Here is a 17637-nt window from a genome sequence, read left to right on the forward strand (position 1 = left end):
TTTATTTATTTGACAGAGAGAGATCACAAGTAGGCAGAGAAGCAGGCAGAGAGAGAGAGAGAGAGAGGAGAAAGCAGGCTCTCCGCTGAGCAGAGAGCCCGATGTGGGACTTGATCCCAGGACCCTGAGATCATGACCTGAGCGGAAGGCAGAGGCTTAACCCGCTGAGCCAACCAGGTGCCCCAGTTTGCAGTTAATATTTGAAAGCATACGGTGTTGTCAGGAATGTTCTTGTACATGTCTTTTGGTGAACATATGTACTAGGGAGTAGCACCGCTAGGTCATAAGGTATGCTATTACAACTTCAGTGGGGACTGTCAAAAAATTTCCAAGGTGGTTGCACCCATTTACACTCTTCAGTATTGTATGAGAGTTTCAGTTCCTCCACGTTTGCTACATTTGATCCTGTCTATGTGGGCTCTTCTTTAAGCCACTCTGTTGTATGCATGTCAAGTTCTCCTTTAAACCTGCAATTGGAGGGGCACCTGAATGGCTCAGTCTGTTAAGCATCCAACTGTTGATTTCAGCTCAGGTCATGATCTCAGGGTTGTGGGATTGAGCCCCATGTGGAGCTGTGTACTCAGCAGGGGGTCTTCTTAGGATTTTCTCTCTTCCTCTCCCTCTGCCCCTTCCCCCCCTCATATATATGAATAAATAAATAAATAAAATCTTATAAATAAATAAAGCTGGAATTGGAAAACAGAATACCCTTTATTTTTTTTAAAAGATTTTATTTATTTATTTGACAGACAGAGATCACAAATAGGCAGAGAGGCAGGCAGATAAAGAGGAAGGGAAGCAGGTTCCCCGCTGAGCAGAGAGCCTGATGCAGGGCTCGATCCCAGGATGCTGAGATCATGACCCAATCTGAAGGCAGAGGCTTTAACCCACTGAGTCACCCAGGTGCCCCGAGAATTAAAACCCTTTAAAAATTAACTGGTTTAGGGCTGCCTGGGTGGCTCAGTGCGTTAAGCATCTGCCTTTGGTTCAGACCATGATCCCAGGGCCCTGGGATCAAGTTCTGCATAAGCGTCCCTGCTCAGTGGAGAGCATGCTTCTCCCTCTCCCTCTGCCTGTCCCTCCCTCTGCTTGTGTGCTTTCTGTCAAATAAATAAATAAAATCTTTTTTTTTAAAAAAACCCTGATTTATATCATATGAGTTTAAGTTTTTGGAAATAACAGATAAATGATAAAGTCCATAGTTAAATCTGAACTGCTGTAATAAAAAACACTACTGGTGGTAAATAAAGGAACTCCTTCAATTTTCAGTATCAAGTCCAACTTCAAGAAACTGATCTTGAAATGGAGCTGGAGGATCTCTAAGTGGTTTAGTGGACTGATTATTTAGTGAGTTGACCCCCTAAAAGAGAAGTCACCAAACTTTGTGTGTAAGAGCCAGTCCTTGTCAGTCATCCAGTCTGTTGCAGTTACTCAACTCTGCCCTTGAAAGTGGCCATAAACAATATGAGAATGAGAGAATGTGGTGGTTATGTACATCTCCCCGAATGCACTATATATGCTCACTAAAACATACATAAGAATGTCTATAATAGCACCACATGCTAGAAAATAAAAACTTGCAACTACCCAAATGTCCCACAGCACTACAGTGTGATACATTCATACAAGACAGTATTATGCAGCAGTGAAAATAAAGTACTGTTGCAACTTTATTTATATAAACTAGCAATAGTAATGGACATGAGATTTCTTTTTGAGGTGATGAAAAACTTGTGGAACCAGTGATGATGACTGCGCATTATGCATGTACTTACTGCCACTGAAATGTACACTTTAAAATGGTTAAAATGGTAAATTTTGTGTTACACATGTTTTACTGCAATAAGATAAACAGGTAATGGATCATATTTGGTCCATTTTATCCCTGTGAGAAGTCTTATCCTATAATGGTTAAAAGCAGTTTGTTACCAGACAAACCTGGATTTAGCTCTGGCTCTGACACTAACTTTATACCCAATGCAAGTTTCTTAAACTCACTGTGATTCAGTTTTGTTTTTTTTTTTAATCTATAGAACAATACAATACTAATATAGGGTTGTATAAGGAATAAATGGGTTACATTAAATTAAAGCATAGACAATAGTTCCTAAAAGAGAACTCTTGGGTTTTTGGCTTTGGTGTGGACCAGTTGGCTAGCTGCTCCCAGAGCCAACCTGTGGGTGCTGGTACAAACTTATCCCTGCTACTAAAGCAATTTTTTCTACCCCTACATGAGAAACAAAATCAAACTACATAGGATCATGTGACAACTTGTGGTATATTAAGGTTTGTCAACTGTAACCCAGACATATATACAACGCTAAGAAAATATAAATATTTTTCTAGCTTATTTTAATGGTCTTTTTAAACTTTTAATAAGACTAGTTTTAAAATCAAAATTACAAAAACATATTTTAAAATAAAAACATAATATAATTAAAAAGGATAATTATTTTTACTATTAATCCTAATTTGCTAATGAGGAAACAAGCTTCACTGGACATTATTGTCAAGATATAGTTTCTCTGAAGGAAACCACAGTATATTATTGTAAACCAAATGATGATAATGAAAGTGATTTAAAAACAATGAAGACCCAGAATGAATATTAATTCTGCTCAGAAACATGATTCCTCATCTTGAGTTGAGTTTTGGAGCCATAACTGATGGTAAGAAGTGCTCAAATCCCCAGGTCCAGTGTTTTGCAGTTATGACCAATGATGCCTTAAATGAATTTTTTTTTTTTTTTTACTTGACAGAGAGAGAGAGGTCACAAATAAGCAGAGAGGCAGGCAGAGAGAGAGGGGGAAGCAGGCTCCTGCTGAGCAGAGAGCCCAATGCGGGGGCCAATCCCAGGACCCTGAGATCATGACCCGAGCTGAAGGCAGAGGCTTAATCCACTGAGCCACTCAGCCGCCCCCTGCCTTAAACTATCTTAAACATTTCTCTTGGTACACATGTGCAAGATTCCCTCTAGGGTTTTGAAGGGGCGGGGGGTGGGAGGTTGGGGGATCCAGGTGGTGGGTATTGGAGAGGGCACGGATTGCATGGAGCACTGGGTGTGGTGCAAAAATAATGAATACTGTTACACTGAAAAAATAAAAAATTAAAAAAAAAAAGATTCCCTCTAGGGTATATACCAAGGAATAGAGTTGCTGGGTCATAGGGAATATACATCTTCAGTTTACTAGAGATCACACCAAATTATCCAACAAGACTGTGCCAGTTCTATACGCCCTACGCCCACTAACAGTTCCTGTACTGACAATCACATCAGTATCCTGATCAGTGTTTAACTATCAATGGATAGTTTAAATATTTCGCTGTCATTTTATTTGTCCATTTTTAAAACAAGGTATAGTTTCCATATAGTAAAACTAACTTTTTAGAGTACAGTTCATATTTTTCATCTCCTTTCCTCTGCACTGAATTCAGAATTAGTTCTTGACATCTTTTTCTTCCAGCTCACAAATTGTCTTCAGCAACAGATATCTGAATCTATTAATTCTGCTGTTTTTAATTTTAGCCATTTTAGTTCTCCTTTGCGTTTTTTTTCCTTTTCTAAATCTGCTTGGCCATTTAAATTTTAATTTGTTAAAATTAACAAGACTTTAAAAGTCTGTTGCTCAGTAACACTAGCCAGACTTTAAGGGCTCTAGAGCCACATGTGGCCACATGTGTGCGTGCACACATTACATTAGTTCATCTGTAGAACATTTCCATTAACCCCAAGTGTTCTATTGGATATCTTTGCCCTAAAGATCTTTGTTTTTCCTTCTGCCGGGTACCAATAGGCATCATCAGCCTGGGAAAACATTCTAAACTAACTTCTTTTTTTTTTTTTTAAGATTTTATTTATTTACTTGAGAGAGAGACAGTGAGAGAGAGCATGAGCGAGGAGAAGGTCAGAGAGAGAAGCCGACTCCCCACGGAGCTGGGAGCCCGATGCGGGACTCGATCCCGGGACTCCAGGATCATGACCTGAGACGAAGGCAGTCATCCAACCAACTGAGCCACCCAGGCGTCCCCTAAACTAACTTCTTAACTTAAGGCTGTTTGTTGTTGTTGTTTTAAACATGCAGGTGGTATGAAATTAGGCTGCAAAAATGAGTGAAGCCTAGTTTGAGATTAGGAATTCTTGGGGAAGATTTTTTTTACTGTTTTGCTGTGGGTCTGAAGATATCCATGGATAATAGATTCTGTTCCTTTGCTCAGATGATGAGAGTAATGTTGCAATCACCAGACCAGCTTCAGAAAGCCCCTGCGTGCTGAGTGAACCACAACCTTTGGTGTTACCTCGAGTGCCACAGTCGAAGGTGCCGTCCATCACCTCAAATCCAGTAAGCTCTACACAGGAATGTACTGGAGAACCTAGGGCTGTTCTTGCCAGAAGAAGCTTGCTCAGAGTTATTTGCCTTAATTTTATTATCTATGACTCAGTTTTTTTCAGTAAAGCTATGTGTTTATCACAATAAGCCAGTGACTCTTTGCATTGATAAGTTTAAGTTTAAAAAATTAATAATGGGACACCTGGGTGCCTCAGTTGGTCCCACTCTTGATTTTGACTCAGGTCATGATCTCAGGGCGGTGAGATCAAGCTCTGGGGCAGTTTCTGCACTGGACCTGGAGCCTGCTTAAGATTCTTTCTCTCCTTCCTCTCTGCCCCTCCCCTTCCTCCAGCTCTCCCTGTGCATGCACACATGCGCTCTAAAAGAAATTTTTAAAAAATTAGTAGCAAATTAGGATTGATCATTTCTGGTCAGCTTTTTTTTTTTTTTAAACAAATGGCCTCTTTTTAAAAATATTTTATTTAAGATTTATTTATTTATTTGAGAGAGAGAGCGTGAGCAGGGGGAGAGTGAGAGGGAGGAGGAGAAACAGGCTCCTCGCTGAGCAGGGAGCCCAACGCAGGGGCTTCATTCCAGAATCCTCGGATGGTGACCTGAGCCAATGGCAGATGCTTAACCAACTGAGCCACCCAGGTACCCCTCAGTCCCCTCTTTTTTAAGGTCATCCATAAGTTATGCAATGTATAATCAGCTATGTGGTTAGCCCAATTCTATCTGGGAAGAATAAAGGATATGACAGAAAGGGGGACCAATCTCAGATGTTCTGTGGCCTTAACATCCTATCCTTTGAATTTCTCCATTTGACTCCCTTTTCTTTTATCTCAGCCTACCTGGTTTTTATTTTTGATATTTGAATCTGTTGACTTTTCTGCCTTTTGCATGTTTAGGACTGGCTAATAACTGAGGTGTAAAAGGCAAACCAAAGTAAGGAACAAGTGGTCCCAGTGAAGTCTGTGGACAAGCATAAACATGGTCATTTCTTACAGAAGGCTAATGAGCCTGGTCTCATCCCTGTGTTATGATTTATCTAGTTGCTACATGATAGTTTCCCAGTGTTACTTCTGGCCAAAAACAAAAAACCAAAACGGGATGGGGGCGCTGCAGGGGGATTGTAATCCTTGAGCCACGCTCATCCACCCTGGGTTTCACTACCAGACTTAGTATTTGCTTTGTTGGTTTACTGGCCTGATATTCTGCTACTGGATTTACAAATGGGTTATTTAAAAATAAAATCAGCAAGGCCCATCCATATCTTACCAAACTGGAGGATTAACCAGGTGAACTAATGTTCCTTTCATGGTAATAAAATACTTCTAACATGCCGAAGTGGTCTGACTATGGGTCAGGTAGTTAGGCATAATTAACTTAAATGTTCCTGGCTAAGGAAAAAGAAGGAATGACCAAGGAAATGATCAAGGAAAAAGCATTAATTCACATATTCCTGAGAGAAAGTAGGAGGCAAATGCATGCTGTGGCAGAGGAGCTGGCCAGAAAGCACACTGAACTGATGACCTGACAGAGAAAATTAACAGCACTCCAAGGTGGCAATGTCAGTCCATGGAAGATTAAATCCTGCTAATGTGAGAACTCTTGCTAGTTACAGTATTCAGAACTTAGGTTATGACTGATAGCTGACTGCCCCAGGGGTAGTGAAAGATAAGGGATTAGTTTGTGCAGAGCATAAGACTGTTTGATGGTGAAAGAGATTATATCAGAGTTTACTCTTAATTTTTTCTATATTTGTTCCGTATTTTTTCTTCTTAGGTTTTCTTTTCTAGCGTAAATAATGATAGTAATGGAGTTCTCACTCCCCTGAGTGGCTGTTAACTGCTTTCATCTCAGTTGATCAGACTTCCCCTACCTGCTGTCATTTAGAAATGAAGAGAAAAGGAGTCTGACTTGTCATCTTAACAGTGGACTTGAAGCCCCAGCTCAGCTACTGGCCAAAGACGTTATAAAAGTTAAGGCATAGGAGAAAAATGCACAGACTATCTAATTTGAAAATATTAAGTTTTGGCAAAGTTGGGAAACACAGCAAATGTCTTCACTAACCAATAACAAGTAACATTTTCTTTTGACATATAGATGAATCTCTGTCAAGCAGCAAGTGGTCATCAGCCAAATATGAATGGTCTCTTGGTTCATGGGATGCCTCTACAGCCAAGAAATCTCTCCCTAATGGACAAGCTACTGTAAGAAGTGTAAAATTTTAATAGACTCTAAAATTTACCTAGATCACTGAGAAATAAAAGGAAAGCTAAATCAGTCAATCATCATGCATATATTGAGTACCCACCAAACAACCAGAGACATATGGGGAGTAAAAACATCCAAGGGAAATGGTTTCCACCCTCAAGGAGCTGATAATGTAACTGGAAAGAGAAGACACATGTGGGTAAAAAGAGCCTTAACCATATAGGGCATTGTTGTGACTGAATGTCAAGGGTGTGGTACTCAGAGTGAATGCATGACAGTCCCAAAGAAGGGGGGCATTTGGGTGGCTAACTCTAGTATAAACTTTTCCGTCAAAGATGAGAGTTGGGATAAGCAGAGAAGAGCAACAAGACCATTCTAGGTAGGAGGAATAGTGTAGGAAAAGGTCTGGAGACAAAAAATACAAAACTATTTAGAAGGGAAAGCAGACCGGTTTTGCTATACTAAGAAAAGGGATAGGTCAGAATTTTAATGCTTCTGACTAAAGATCACTGACAATCTTCTAGAATTAAAATAGATCATGGTGTGATTCACGAGGAAGAAGACTATGAAATTAATGAAGGCTATGACCAGACTAGAAGGTTCTGAATGCCATGTTTTTGAGATCCATTCATATTGTTGCACGTGACCTTCTTTTATTGCTAAGTCATATTCTATTGTAAGAATACACTACAATTTGTTTTCTACTCTTCTGCTAATGAACATATGGGGTGTTTCCAGGTTGCGGCTCTTATGCAAAGGCACCATAAACATTCTTGCGCAGGTATTTTTTGTGGACCTATGGTCTATTTTTCTTTTTCTTTTCTTTTTTTAAAGATTTTATTTATTTATTTATTTGACACAATCAGGCAGACAGACAGGCAGAGAGAGAGAGAAGAGCAAGCAGGCTCCCTGATGAGCAGAGAGCCCGATGCAGGGCTCAATCCCAGGACCCTGGGATCATGACCTGAGCCGAAGGCAGAGGCTTTAACCCACTGAGCCACCCAGGCGCCCCTGGTCTATTTTTCTTGAGTCAATATGTAGAGATTGTCATAGGATAGATAAGTGTATGTTTAGCTTTGTAAGAAACTGCCATAAAGTTTCCCAAAGTAAGTATGCCATTTGACACTCCCACCAACATATGAATTTCACTTGGGGGGCACACAGTTTAAGTCAGGAATCTGAAAAATAGATTTTACAGTGGAAGAACATAGACTCAATTGAAGCAGGAGGAACTGAAGGTAAAGATTCTAATATAGTTCAACCATAAGCTACTAATAGTCTATATTCAGGGTTGTCCCAACGGATAAAGGAATGTAATATTTTAGGAGATATTGCAAAAGAAATCAGATTGTATATAAATAGAGGAACCAAAGTCAACTCTGAGATTTCAAAGCTCAAGGGAAGTTTGTTGTGGGGTAAAGATAAATTTGGTTTGGGGCATGTTGAGTTTATAATGCCAAGCCATCTCACCGAAAATATGGAAAAGGTCAGATTTGGAGGTTGATCTAGAAGTTACAAGGCTAAAGGTGATAACTGAATCCAGAATAATGAATGAGTAGTTCAGAAGACAAAGGTAAGCAGGAAGCAGCTAAAGCTTCTGTCACAAGAAGCAGTTAAGGTGTGTAAAGAAAAGGCTATTAATGGTTATGACGGCAGGAAGACCAGCACAATCTCTTGTGAGTAATGCTCAAGGTTTAGCTCCATTTCTTGGTGGGTATTCGCCTCCAAACACTGAGGTATATTTTGCACTACAGGATAGCAAAGTGGCCTCAACGTTTGAAGAACTTGCTGAAAGCCAAAAGAGCATGTGGCAGAGCTTAATTCTTAAGCTTAATTCTCTTTCCCTCCATTTCCTTGTCCAAAGTGTCTCTCAGGTGTCTTACAAGTATTGTACCCACTTAAAAAAACAAAACAAAAACAAAAACTGGAATCTGTAGGGCAGAGTAAGTTCCTTAACTATTTGGGCATAGTATTCTACTTATCAGAGTACTTATAGGAAAGTGTTGTACTTTAGTTGTTTGTGCAGACAGGGACCTACAGTAGCCCCAGTGCCCTGTGCAGCATGAGGCTCTAGATGGTTTGCCTGCTCCAGCTTTCCAAGGAACCAAACACACCCCGCCCCCTCAGGCTCCAATGAGCTCAGCATTTTAATCTTCATGTGGGAGCCTCGCTGGTGTCACACTGCTCCTAAGCAGTAATTATTTGCCTTTCAACTAAGTCTTTCCTTCAGCACAAAGAAGGCTTCCAATATGGTAGGAATTTCAGTCCCTGGGGTCAACTTTCAGGAAGCACTCCAGAGCAGGGAATCTTCAAGTCAGCCTTCACTGTAACTGAAGAAGTGACTGTCATGGAAGGTGAATAATGGACTTGCTTTCCCAAGTCTCCATTCTTTTTTCTTTCTTTCTTTTTTTAAGATTTTATTTATTTATTTGATTGAGAGAGAGAGAGAGCATGAGAGGGGAGAAGGTCAGAAGGTCAGAGGGAGAAGCAGACTCCCTGTGGAGCTGGGCGCCTGATGCGTGTCTCCATCTCGGGACTCCAGGATCATGACCTGAGCGAAAGGCAGTCACTTAGCCAAATGAGCCACCCAGGCTCCCCCAAGTCTCCATTCTAGTAAATTACCTGTATGGCTAAAATGCAGTCCTTTTAAGAACATGTTCTCATGTCTGAGGCTAGATTATGTGATTCATATAAATTAGGTTATTTACTTTTGCTTTTTTCCTCCCTTGAATATATTTTATAGCCTAAGCCTTTGAGTCTTGTTTCCCTATACAGAGCAATGTTGATTTCATTGTGGGTTTCTGATTTGGCCACTAGAGATCTTGATGACAAGTTACTTATGAGACCTGGATCCAGTACCATTCTTTCAACTCGAAATTGGCCAAATCGAGCCCTGGAGCTTAGTACATCAGCTCTATCATACACAGTACAGTCTGCCAGGAGACGCAATCCCCCACCACGTACCCTTCATCCCATCGGCACAAGCCATTCACGCGCTGGAACGCCAAGACCTGTGGAAGAAATACTCAGAGGATCCCGAGTGTAGGTTTCAAAAGCAGAATTTGGGGAAACTGTGGTAAAACTAATGAAGAATAATTTTATATAGAGAATGAATTTAAACGTAAAGTTGAAATACATGCCTAGAAACTAGTCATTAGATATTCTCAGGATGGACTGTATACACACTGCTTTAAATCCAACAGAGAAAGAAATGTGCTTAAATCTCAATAAAATTCAGGTATTAGATGTGTTGATTTAGCTATTTACTTAGCTATTTAGCTATTTACTTCTACAATAAGATGTCGGCTAGAATACTTCAGTGACACTTATCGAAGAAATAAGATCTACGTATCTTATCAAACACTTTCCTCAGTGCTCAGTGAAATTCATCCCAAAATAAGTTAACTCTCCTTTAATATTTTTCTGTACCACTGGGATCTGCTTATTCCATTGACAAATGATAACGTTTTAACTTAAGATAAGTACTTGTCTGTATACCAGGCAAAATATACCTTGGCACTTCCTAGGAAATAACACTAACCATATTCTTTTTTCCTTTTCCCACCCTTAATTCACTCTGAGCTTTGTCATGCAAAAAACACTTAGAAGCCTACTTTTTATAAAATCCTTTCATTAGTTGTTGACTCACAAAACATCTTAGGATGTTTGAGTCTAAGACTATAACCAAGGGTATAAGATAATATGGCTGTAACTATGTTTTGAATTCAGCTTCTAAATTATGGATGTCCTTACACTTCCTTCCCAACATGTTATTTGACTTCAATTTTTAATTTATCCCAATAGATTCACTAAAAGAGATGCCTGTAATGCCCAAAAATCTTTGTCAGGACACTAGAGTTCTTCTCACCTACCATTTTACTGTGTTGATGCTGGTATTGATATAGATTCACTCAATTGAGGATGAGTGTTTTTTGGTTTTTTTTTAAGATTTTATTTATTTACCAGAGAGAGAGGGGTGGGGGAGAGCGAGCACAGGCAGACAGAGAGGCAGGCAGAGGCAGAGGGAGAAGCAGGCTCCCTGCCGAGCAAGGAGCCCGATGTGGGACTCGATCCCAGGACGCTGGGATCATGACCTGAGCCGAAGGCAGCTGCCCAACCAACTGAGCCACCCAGGCGTCCGGAGGATGAGTGTTCTTGAGGCATAATTAATCCTCATACCTTCTGACAATTTCTTCAAAGTGGAAACAAGTTACTTTGTTTCTTCTGGGACATGAAAGTATCATTGATTTCCAGGTACTGTCTTGAGTATGAGAAATGCTAAAAAACTGCTGGAAATGCCATGGAAGAAAAGTTTAAGAAATTTACCTGGCACTTATAATTACAGTAGTCCCCCCCTTATCCACAGGGGATATGTCCCAAGACCCCCTATGGAGGCTGAAACTGCAGATAGTACCAAACCTTATATATACTATGTTTTTTTCTTATACATATGTACCTGTGATAAAATCTAACCTCTAAATTAGGTATGGTAGGAGATTAACAGTAACTAATAATAAAGTGGAACAATTATAATAGTATACTGGAATAAAATCTATGTGAATGTCTCATATTTCACCGTATTACACTCATCCTTCTTGTGATGATGTGAGATGACAGAATGTCTACGTGATGAGATGAAGTGAGGTTAACAATGGAGGCACTATGAGGCAGCATTAGGCTACAGTGACCTTCTGACAATACATCAGAATGAGGATCGTGTACTTCTGGACCCCAGTGACCATGGGTAACTGAAATCATGGAAAACAAAACAATGGATAAGGAAGGACTACTGGTATTAGTGAAAAGGACAACCACAAGACCCAGAACTGTGAATTCCACCAGATGTGAAATTACAAATCCGTAATAGGTTAACACCAAAATAGTATAACACCAGCTCTCTGTGAGACAAAGGGTCCACTTCTGCTGTGTGCTCAGGATAAAGTTTCAACCCAAATCAGAAAATATTATTTAAACCAATCCCTCAACTCTTGATTTTCCAAAATCCTTTCACTGAGATTGCTTTACTTAAAAACATAGGAAGCATTCTATGCATGACATTAAACTCATATCCCTCATTTATTTGATTCTAATCAGTTTGCTTGTATTGTTATAACTTTATCCTTTCATATCTTGATGTTCGCTGGTGGGATCTGCAGCCCAGTAGCCGCTGACTCGCTCTCTCCCTCACCAATGCCCCTGAGCCGAAACAATCTGCTGCCCCCTATTGGCACAGCTGACGTGGAACACTTGAGCACCGTGGGGCCACAAAGGCAAATGGTATGTCTTTCTCCTGTTGCCTTTCCATGCGCTTATAAAACCTCATGGGCAGTAATTCTGCAGGACCCCTGTTCTGGAATTAACTTATACTGTATTTTGTCAAGAGTACAAACTGAATCCTAACTTTATGACAACGGAACTGGAGCTGCTTGGCCTACAGTTACCATACCTACTTGGGTTGATGCACTACAAACTGATTTAACAGTTTCTGTAATTCTTGCCTTCCCTGCAGAAAACCCACGGCGACTCCAGTCGAGCTCGAAGTGCGGTGGTGGATGAGCCTAACCATCAGCAGCCCCAGGAGAGGCTCCTTCTACCAGACTTCTTCTCCAGGCCCAACACAACTCAATCATTTTTGGTAGTGACATACTTCCTCTGTGGTCTTGACAGTTGGGGAAAGAAAAAAACTAGTTTGGCAGACTTAAAATTTCACATGGTCCCTTAATCAACTCCAAGAATAAAAGCGGAGGCTCTTGACCATAAAAATAAGTGTTGTAAGTACATTTTATTGAAATTCTAACTGGCCTCTGACACTCAAAAAGAATTTAAAAAGGTAATAAGGTAAAATGCTTTATACGTAAGTCACAAATTTTAAACAATTTAAACGTTAAATATTAAATTATTGGATATTTCTGAGAATAAGCAAAAAAATGTTAAACTCCAATACATCAAATCAGCAGAACTCCTCTCACACTGCTCTTAGGGAGTTACACCAAAGAGTGCTATCAGATTATGATGTGGACTGATGGATGGCAAGTCATGACATTTTTTTAAATTGGTATTGAGCTGCTCACATCACCTTACCATTTAATGTGCATTTACTGGCCCTTTTAGTCTTAAGCAAGTACTAGAAAAAGCTTAGTTGGGAGGTTGGAGGTCCTGCACTGACCTTACCTAGTTGTAGGCCAGCCACTCAGCCCCACCACATCTGCTTTGTGGCAAGAGCGTTTGAAGAGCCTGGGGAACTGGAGCCACATGCAGTGTCCAGGAGCCAGGGGCCTCAAATCCTATGCCACTTTTCAGGATGGTGATATCTGAAGCCCACTTGTAAGCCTTATATCAGATACAAGACTTAGAAGCCTTGTATCAGCCTCAAGCAATATACAATTCTCCACTAAAAGAGCGGTGAGAACAAATTAATGAGACGGTCTATTAGTCTCCTAGGGCTACCATAACGAATCACCACAGACTGGGTGGCTTAAAACAACAGAAATTTATTCTATCAGTTCTAGAGCTTAGAAGTCCAGTCAAGGTGTCGGCAGAACCATGTTTCCTCTCCAAGCTGTAAGGAAGGATTTTTTTTTATCTCTTCTTGACTGGTGGTCGCCAGCAATTCTTGGTACTCCTTGGTTTGCAGCCACATCAGTCCCAATTTCCGCCTCTGCCTTCAAACAGCCTTCTTCCCTGCGTGTCTCTGTGTCCAAATTCCCCTCTTATAAAGATTTGCATCACTGAATTTATGACTGACCCTAACATAATATGACCTCATCTTATCTTGACTACATCTGCAAAGATCCTATTTCCAAATAAAGTCATATTCACGGGTTCCAGGCAGACAAATTTTGGCGGGGGTAGGGGATGGGGGACACTATTCAACTCAACAAACCTCAAGATGCTTTACTTAGGGAGAGATTCACTAAAACAGGAGCTTAAGGGAAACACGAGCATTGCTGATTCTTACTCCATGTGAATCCTAGAAAGTCTGAAAACCTCTTTTAATCATCTCATAATTTGATTCAGAGCATTTGCTATGCAGTGCTTGATGATTATATTCTACAGCTAGAGTCCCTATAAAACATTTAATTTTTGGTTGCCTTAGCAATTAAACTAAACAGATGAAGTTTCTTTTTTTCCTGATGTTTATAACAATAAAGTAAGAGTTTTGTACCTTAGCTAGTTCTCTCCCAATGTGCTATCATGCAAAGGGAGATGAGCTGGTAGCTCAGTGTAACGCAGCACACCAGATCCGGGTCCCTGGCTTGGCACTTTCAGACTAGCACTCTGCTCTTTGGTGTTCTCATCTCGAAGAGGAGTCAGCAAGCAACTATTATGGGCCATTTGGCTTCCCACAAAAATGGCCTGTTTCTGTACATCAGGTTTTATTATAGTAGAGCTACCATACTCATTATGTACTGTACTAGGACTGCTTTCCCACGACAGCAGAGTGGAATAGCCGCAACAGTATGTGCCACAAAGCCTAAAATATATACTGTCTGGTCCCCTAAAGATGTTTGGTGACCCCAATTAAAAAAAAAATATGGGGCTTCACCAGAAAAAAATTCCTGAGACCTCTTGACTGAAGTGCTCTGACAGGGAATGGAGAGGGATGTTCTTTATTCCAGAAGCACCAGCAGAATGGCACTGACAGCTTTTTTTGATTCAGTATTTTAGCCACGTCTAAAAATCTTTAAATTCCTTGAGGTAATTTTGAAATGTTTCATGTTGAGAGTCACATCTCAAGTATGGAGGTAAAGTCAAGGGTGTTTCAAGGTTATTGAAAAGGCTCCATTCTGTTGTTTTAAACAATCAGCAGACAGTCTAAATTAGATAAAATTCCCTCGGCAGCCAATTATAAATACTTAAAAATATTAAACCATATGGATTATTTATAAGCACTAAGATTTTCTTAAAGGCATATTAACTAAGTTTAGAACTTAAAATTAAAAAAAGAACTTAAAATTTGTTTACACGTTAACAAATGGCTTTGTGGGCCTCTGACTTGGAATTTTTTACTTGAAAAAAAGAACGCATTTGGCCAACTTGTCCCTCAGACTGTCAGACAATGCCATTTATATGGTTGTCTGATTTTAAGATTTTCCCAGGAAACCCACTAACACATTATCCTTTGGGAGAAGTCACATCATAAAAAGTGTGTCATCTTTTCTCTTTTGCAGCCAGATACACAGTATCATCATTCGTGTGCTGTTGAGTATCCTCATCAGGCCCGACCTGGTAGAGGATCTGCAGTGACAGGTGGGACCATGGCTCTTATTTACTATGACGTGGCTATGTTAAGACACTGCCTTTGTTTTCTATGTTTGTTTTCCCTTCTTCTAGATTTTATCGTATTTTGTTTCCCTACATCTTTGTAAATCACAAATTCCTTTTGGAAATAGGATAATAAGAAAAACAGAGATGACCTCTATTGCTCAGAGCCAAGTTCCAGATATATACATTAACTCTCACCACTCTGGCAAAATAAACTTTTTTTTTTCCAATCTAAAAAGTTTATGCTAAATAAGTCATGTTTATAACACTCAAACACTGCATGGGTTTTATTACATAGGGAAAATCCAAAGCGCCTTAGAATAAACTGCTTTGGTCAGTTAACCTGCTAGGCCAAGGTAAAAAAAAGAAATTCAAAAATATCAAGACTTGTGGAATCTGTTTATCCCATTATGTTTTGATTTCTAAGTCATATTCTATAGAGTGTATTTTCATAGAAGGGGAGAAAACTTAAGGATATCTTAATTCTTCCTATAAATTATTCACAACCATCAGGATCATTTTTATGTTGTAGGTGAAAGCAAAAGTATTAGGCAGTTGAAATGCTTTCCGGTTAAGAAGAGTAATCAAAAGTAATCGGCCTCAAACCATCTCTGTCATCCAAGTGAATTCTCTTGTTCATTTCCTATTAGCATTGTGTGGTAGTCTCTGAATGCTTTCCATGGATTCTTTCTTAGATTAGTCCTCATACAGAAGCAATGCTGTCTGAGTGGAGTTACTACATTCAACCTTGTTGATAGTCGTAACATTTCAGACAGACATGTTAGTCCTTTCTAATTAGTAGCCTCTTCTCTAATGGTTTTTTCTTTTTCTAAAGATTTTATTTATCTGAGAGAGCGAGCATGCATGCATACAAGCAAGGAGGAAGGGCAAAGAGAAGCGACTCCCCACTGAGCAGAGCCCAATTTAGGGCTCAATCCCAGGACTCTGGGACCATGACCTGGGCCGAAGGCAGACATTTAACTAAGCCACCCAGGCACCCAGTGGCCTCTTCTCTAAAACTAGATTTCGTATCTTATAGTTTTTCTGGTTTTACATGATAAAATAATGCAAATGTGGTTTTTATTGCCTTGATGAATATATACTTTATCACTTAGTCCCAGTCTCCAAACTTAAGTCCAACTGATAACTGAAGCCAAAAAGCCCTTAAATATGAACTTAAGATTACCAAATCTAGAATGTCTACTAATGTTATTCTATGATGTCACCTTTGTCTGACAGGTCCTCAGTTACATGGGTCTACAAAATCTCAGAACAGAGGTGGACCAGTCTCTAGAAGCAGGCAGGGGCCATAGGGGAAATGAGAAGAAACTGCTTCAGGCTGCAGGGAACAACGTGAGAAAAATTCATGAATCAGTGTTCAGTCATCTTGTGACACAAAGCTTGTATACAAGAGACCACTTAAAACCGTCTTCATGAAGTGTTAATCTGGTATAACTGACTGAGAAAAAAAGAGGATCCGCCAAAAATTACATGGGTACTGTTTCTCTCTCCAGTTCCTGTCTTCTCTCAGCCTAAGTTAACCTATTCCACTGGACTTAAAATTTGTACCCAAACAAGTAACAAATGAATTATTATCCCCAAATCTCATGCTGTCTGTTAACAATGATCAGCTCAATTATTATAGGATTCTGTGAGTCTATATATACACAAAAAGCAAATAATTGTTTGATAACATTATCACCGGCCTCACAATACTTCTGCTTGTATGAATTTCTGGAGAGGTCCACTCATTTTTAAGGCAGTTTTAGGAGACAGAGCTGTCAAAAATCTGAGTTACTCATCAAACAGATGTCACTCATAAAGCTTTCTCTTTAGATGTCCAATCTTATAGGCAAAGAGATATGGAAAGGCTAAGTAAAGACATAAATGTGGAGCATCGGTATAAACTAACTTATATGTCATAATGTATATATATTTTCAGATAGGACAGCTCAACCTCACAAGGCCTGCTTCCTACTAGATTATGCTTCTTTTCTTCTTAAAGGACCTCAGTGGTCATATATATATATTTTTAACTATTATACTCAACTTAACAGATTTTCTACTTAAACTCTAAGCTGACTTCAAAAATTTGTAGAACCTATTAGTGAGTCAGCATTACCTCAACATTTCAGAAACTCTGGTAATTAGTTTAGCATAAACATATCCTAAGAGCAGAAGTACAGAACTTCAGCATTCTTCTGACTTCACCATCGACCTTTTTGGGAGTACACTCATAAATGCAGCAGTGGTTTTAACTATGGCTTAAATTAATTTTATTTAAATTTCACTGAACTTTAATTTTGATGATACCAGTTTTAGATCTTATTGTAAATCTTCAGAGGGGATAAATTCAAAAGATCATAAATAGGGGTAATATTTATTTTATCAAAGTGTAGTAATGCTATCATATGAAGACATGCTTCAAACAACCTGCATTAAATTATATTTTAATATAATTAAAGAGTATTTTTTAACTTATTTGTAATCATAAACTAAAAATGTGTCATGTGCTTACCTCAGATTAATCACACATAAAACTCAGTAACAGAAGGGTTGTTATATATTCAATACCATATGCATAAGTCTGTAACTCAAAGACTTTATCAGTTGCCAACAAATGTCCATATATTCCGAAGAGTACATACCAATTTGACTAAATATATGTAAACATCTCTATACTCTTCTCACAAATCAAAACATGAGTGCATAACAAATCACTGGATCAAGATGGCCTGCCTTTCAAAGTTAAGAGAATCCGAAGGAACCCCTAGGAAGTCATTTAGCCCAACTCCTTCACCCTTTACAGATGAGGAAACAAGTTCAA

At 39.4% G+C, this 17637-nt stretch overlaps 1 protein-coding gene across 7 annotated transcripts in view; it reads left to right on the forward strand.

Moving 5' to 3' along the window:
* Window positions 1–16413, forward strand: part of FAM149B1 (family with sequence similarity 149 member B1) — a 73786-nt gene extending 57373 nt beyond the window's left edge. For 5 of the 7 annotated variants that reach the window (XM_004769462.3, XM_004769465.3, XM_004769461.3 and 2 more), the window contains 6 exons: window positions 4216–4340; window positions 6435–6541; window positions 9363–9587; window positions 11702–11822; window positions 12055–12180; window positions 14717–16413. In XM_004769462.3, the coding sequence (XP_004769519.1) occupies window positions 4216–4340; window positions 6435–6541; window positions 9363–9587; window positions 11702–11822; window positions 12055–12180; window positions 14717–14914 (902 nt within the window). In that variant the 3' untranslated portion in view covers window positions 14915–16413. The remainder of the gene's footprint in view (window positions 1–4215; window positions 4341–6434; window positions 6542–9362; window positions 9588–11701; window positions 11823–12054; window positions 12181–14716) is intronic. The other 2 variants (XM_004769460.3, XM_004769464.3) reach the window with 2 other exon arrangements.
* The last annotated feature ends 1224 nt before the right edge of the window (window positions 16414–17637 follow it).

Source organism: Mustela putorius, unplaced genomic scaffold, assembly GCF_011764305.1.
Source record: "Mustela putorius furo isolate JIRA1106 unplaced genomic scaffold, ASM1176430v1.1 tig00000698_pilon_pilon_pilon, whole genome shotgun sequence".
NCBI classification, from domain to species: Eukaryota; Metazoa; Chordata; class Mammalia; order Carnivora; family Mustelidae; genus Mustela; species Mustela putorius.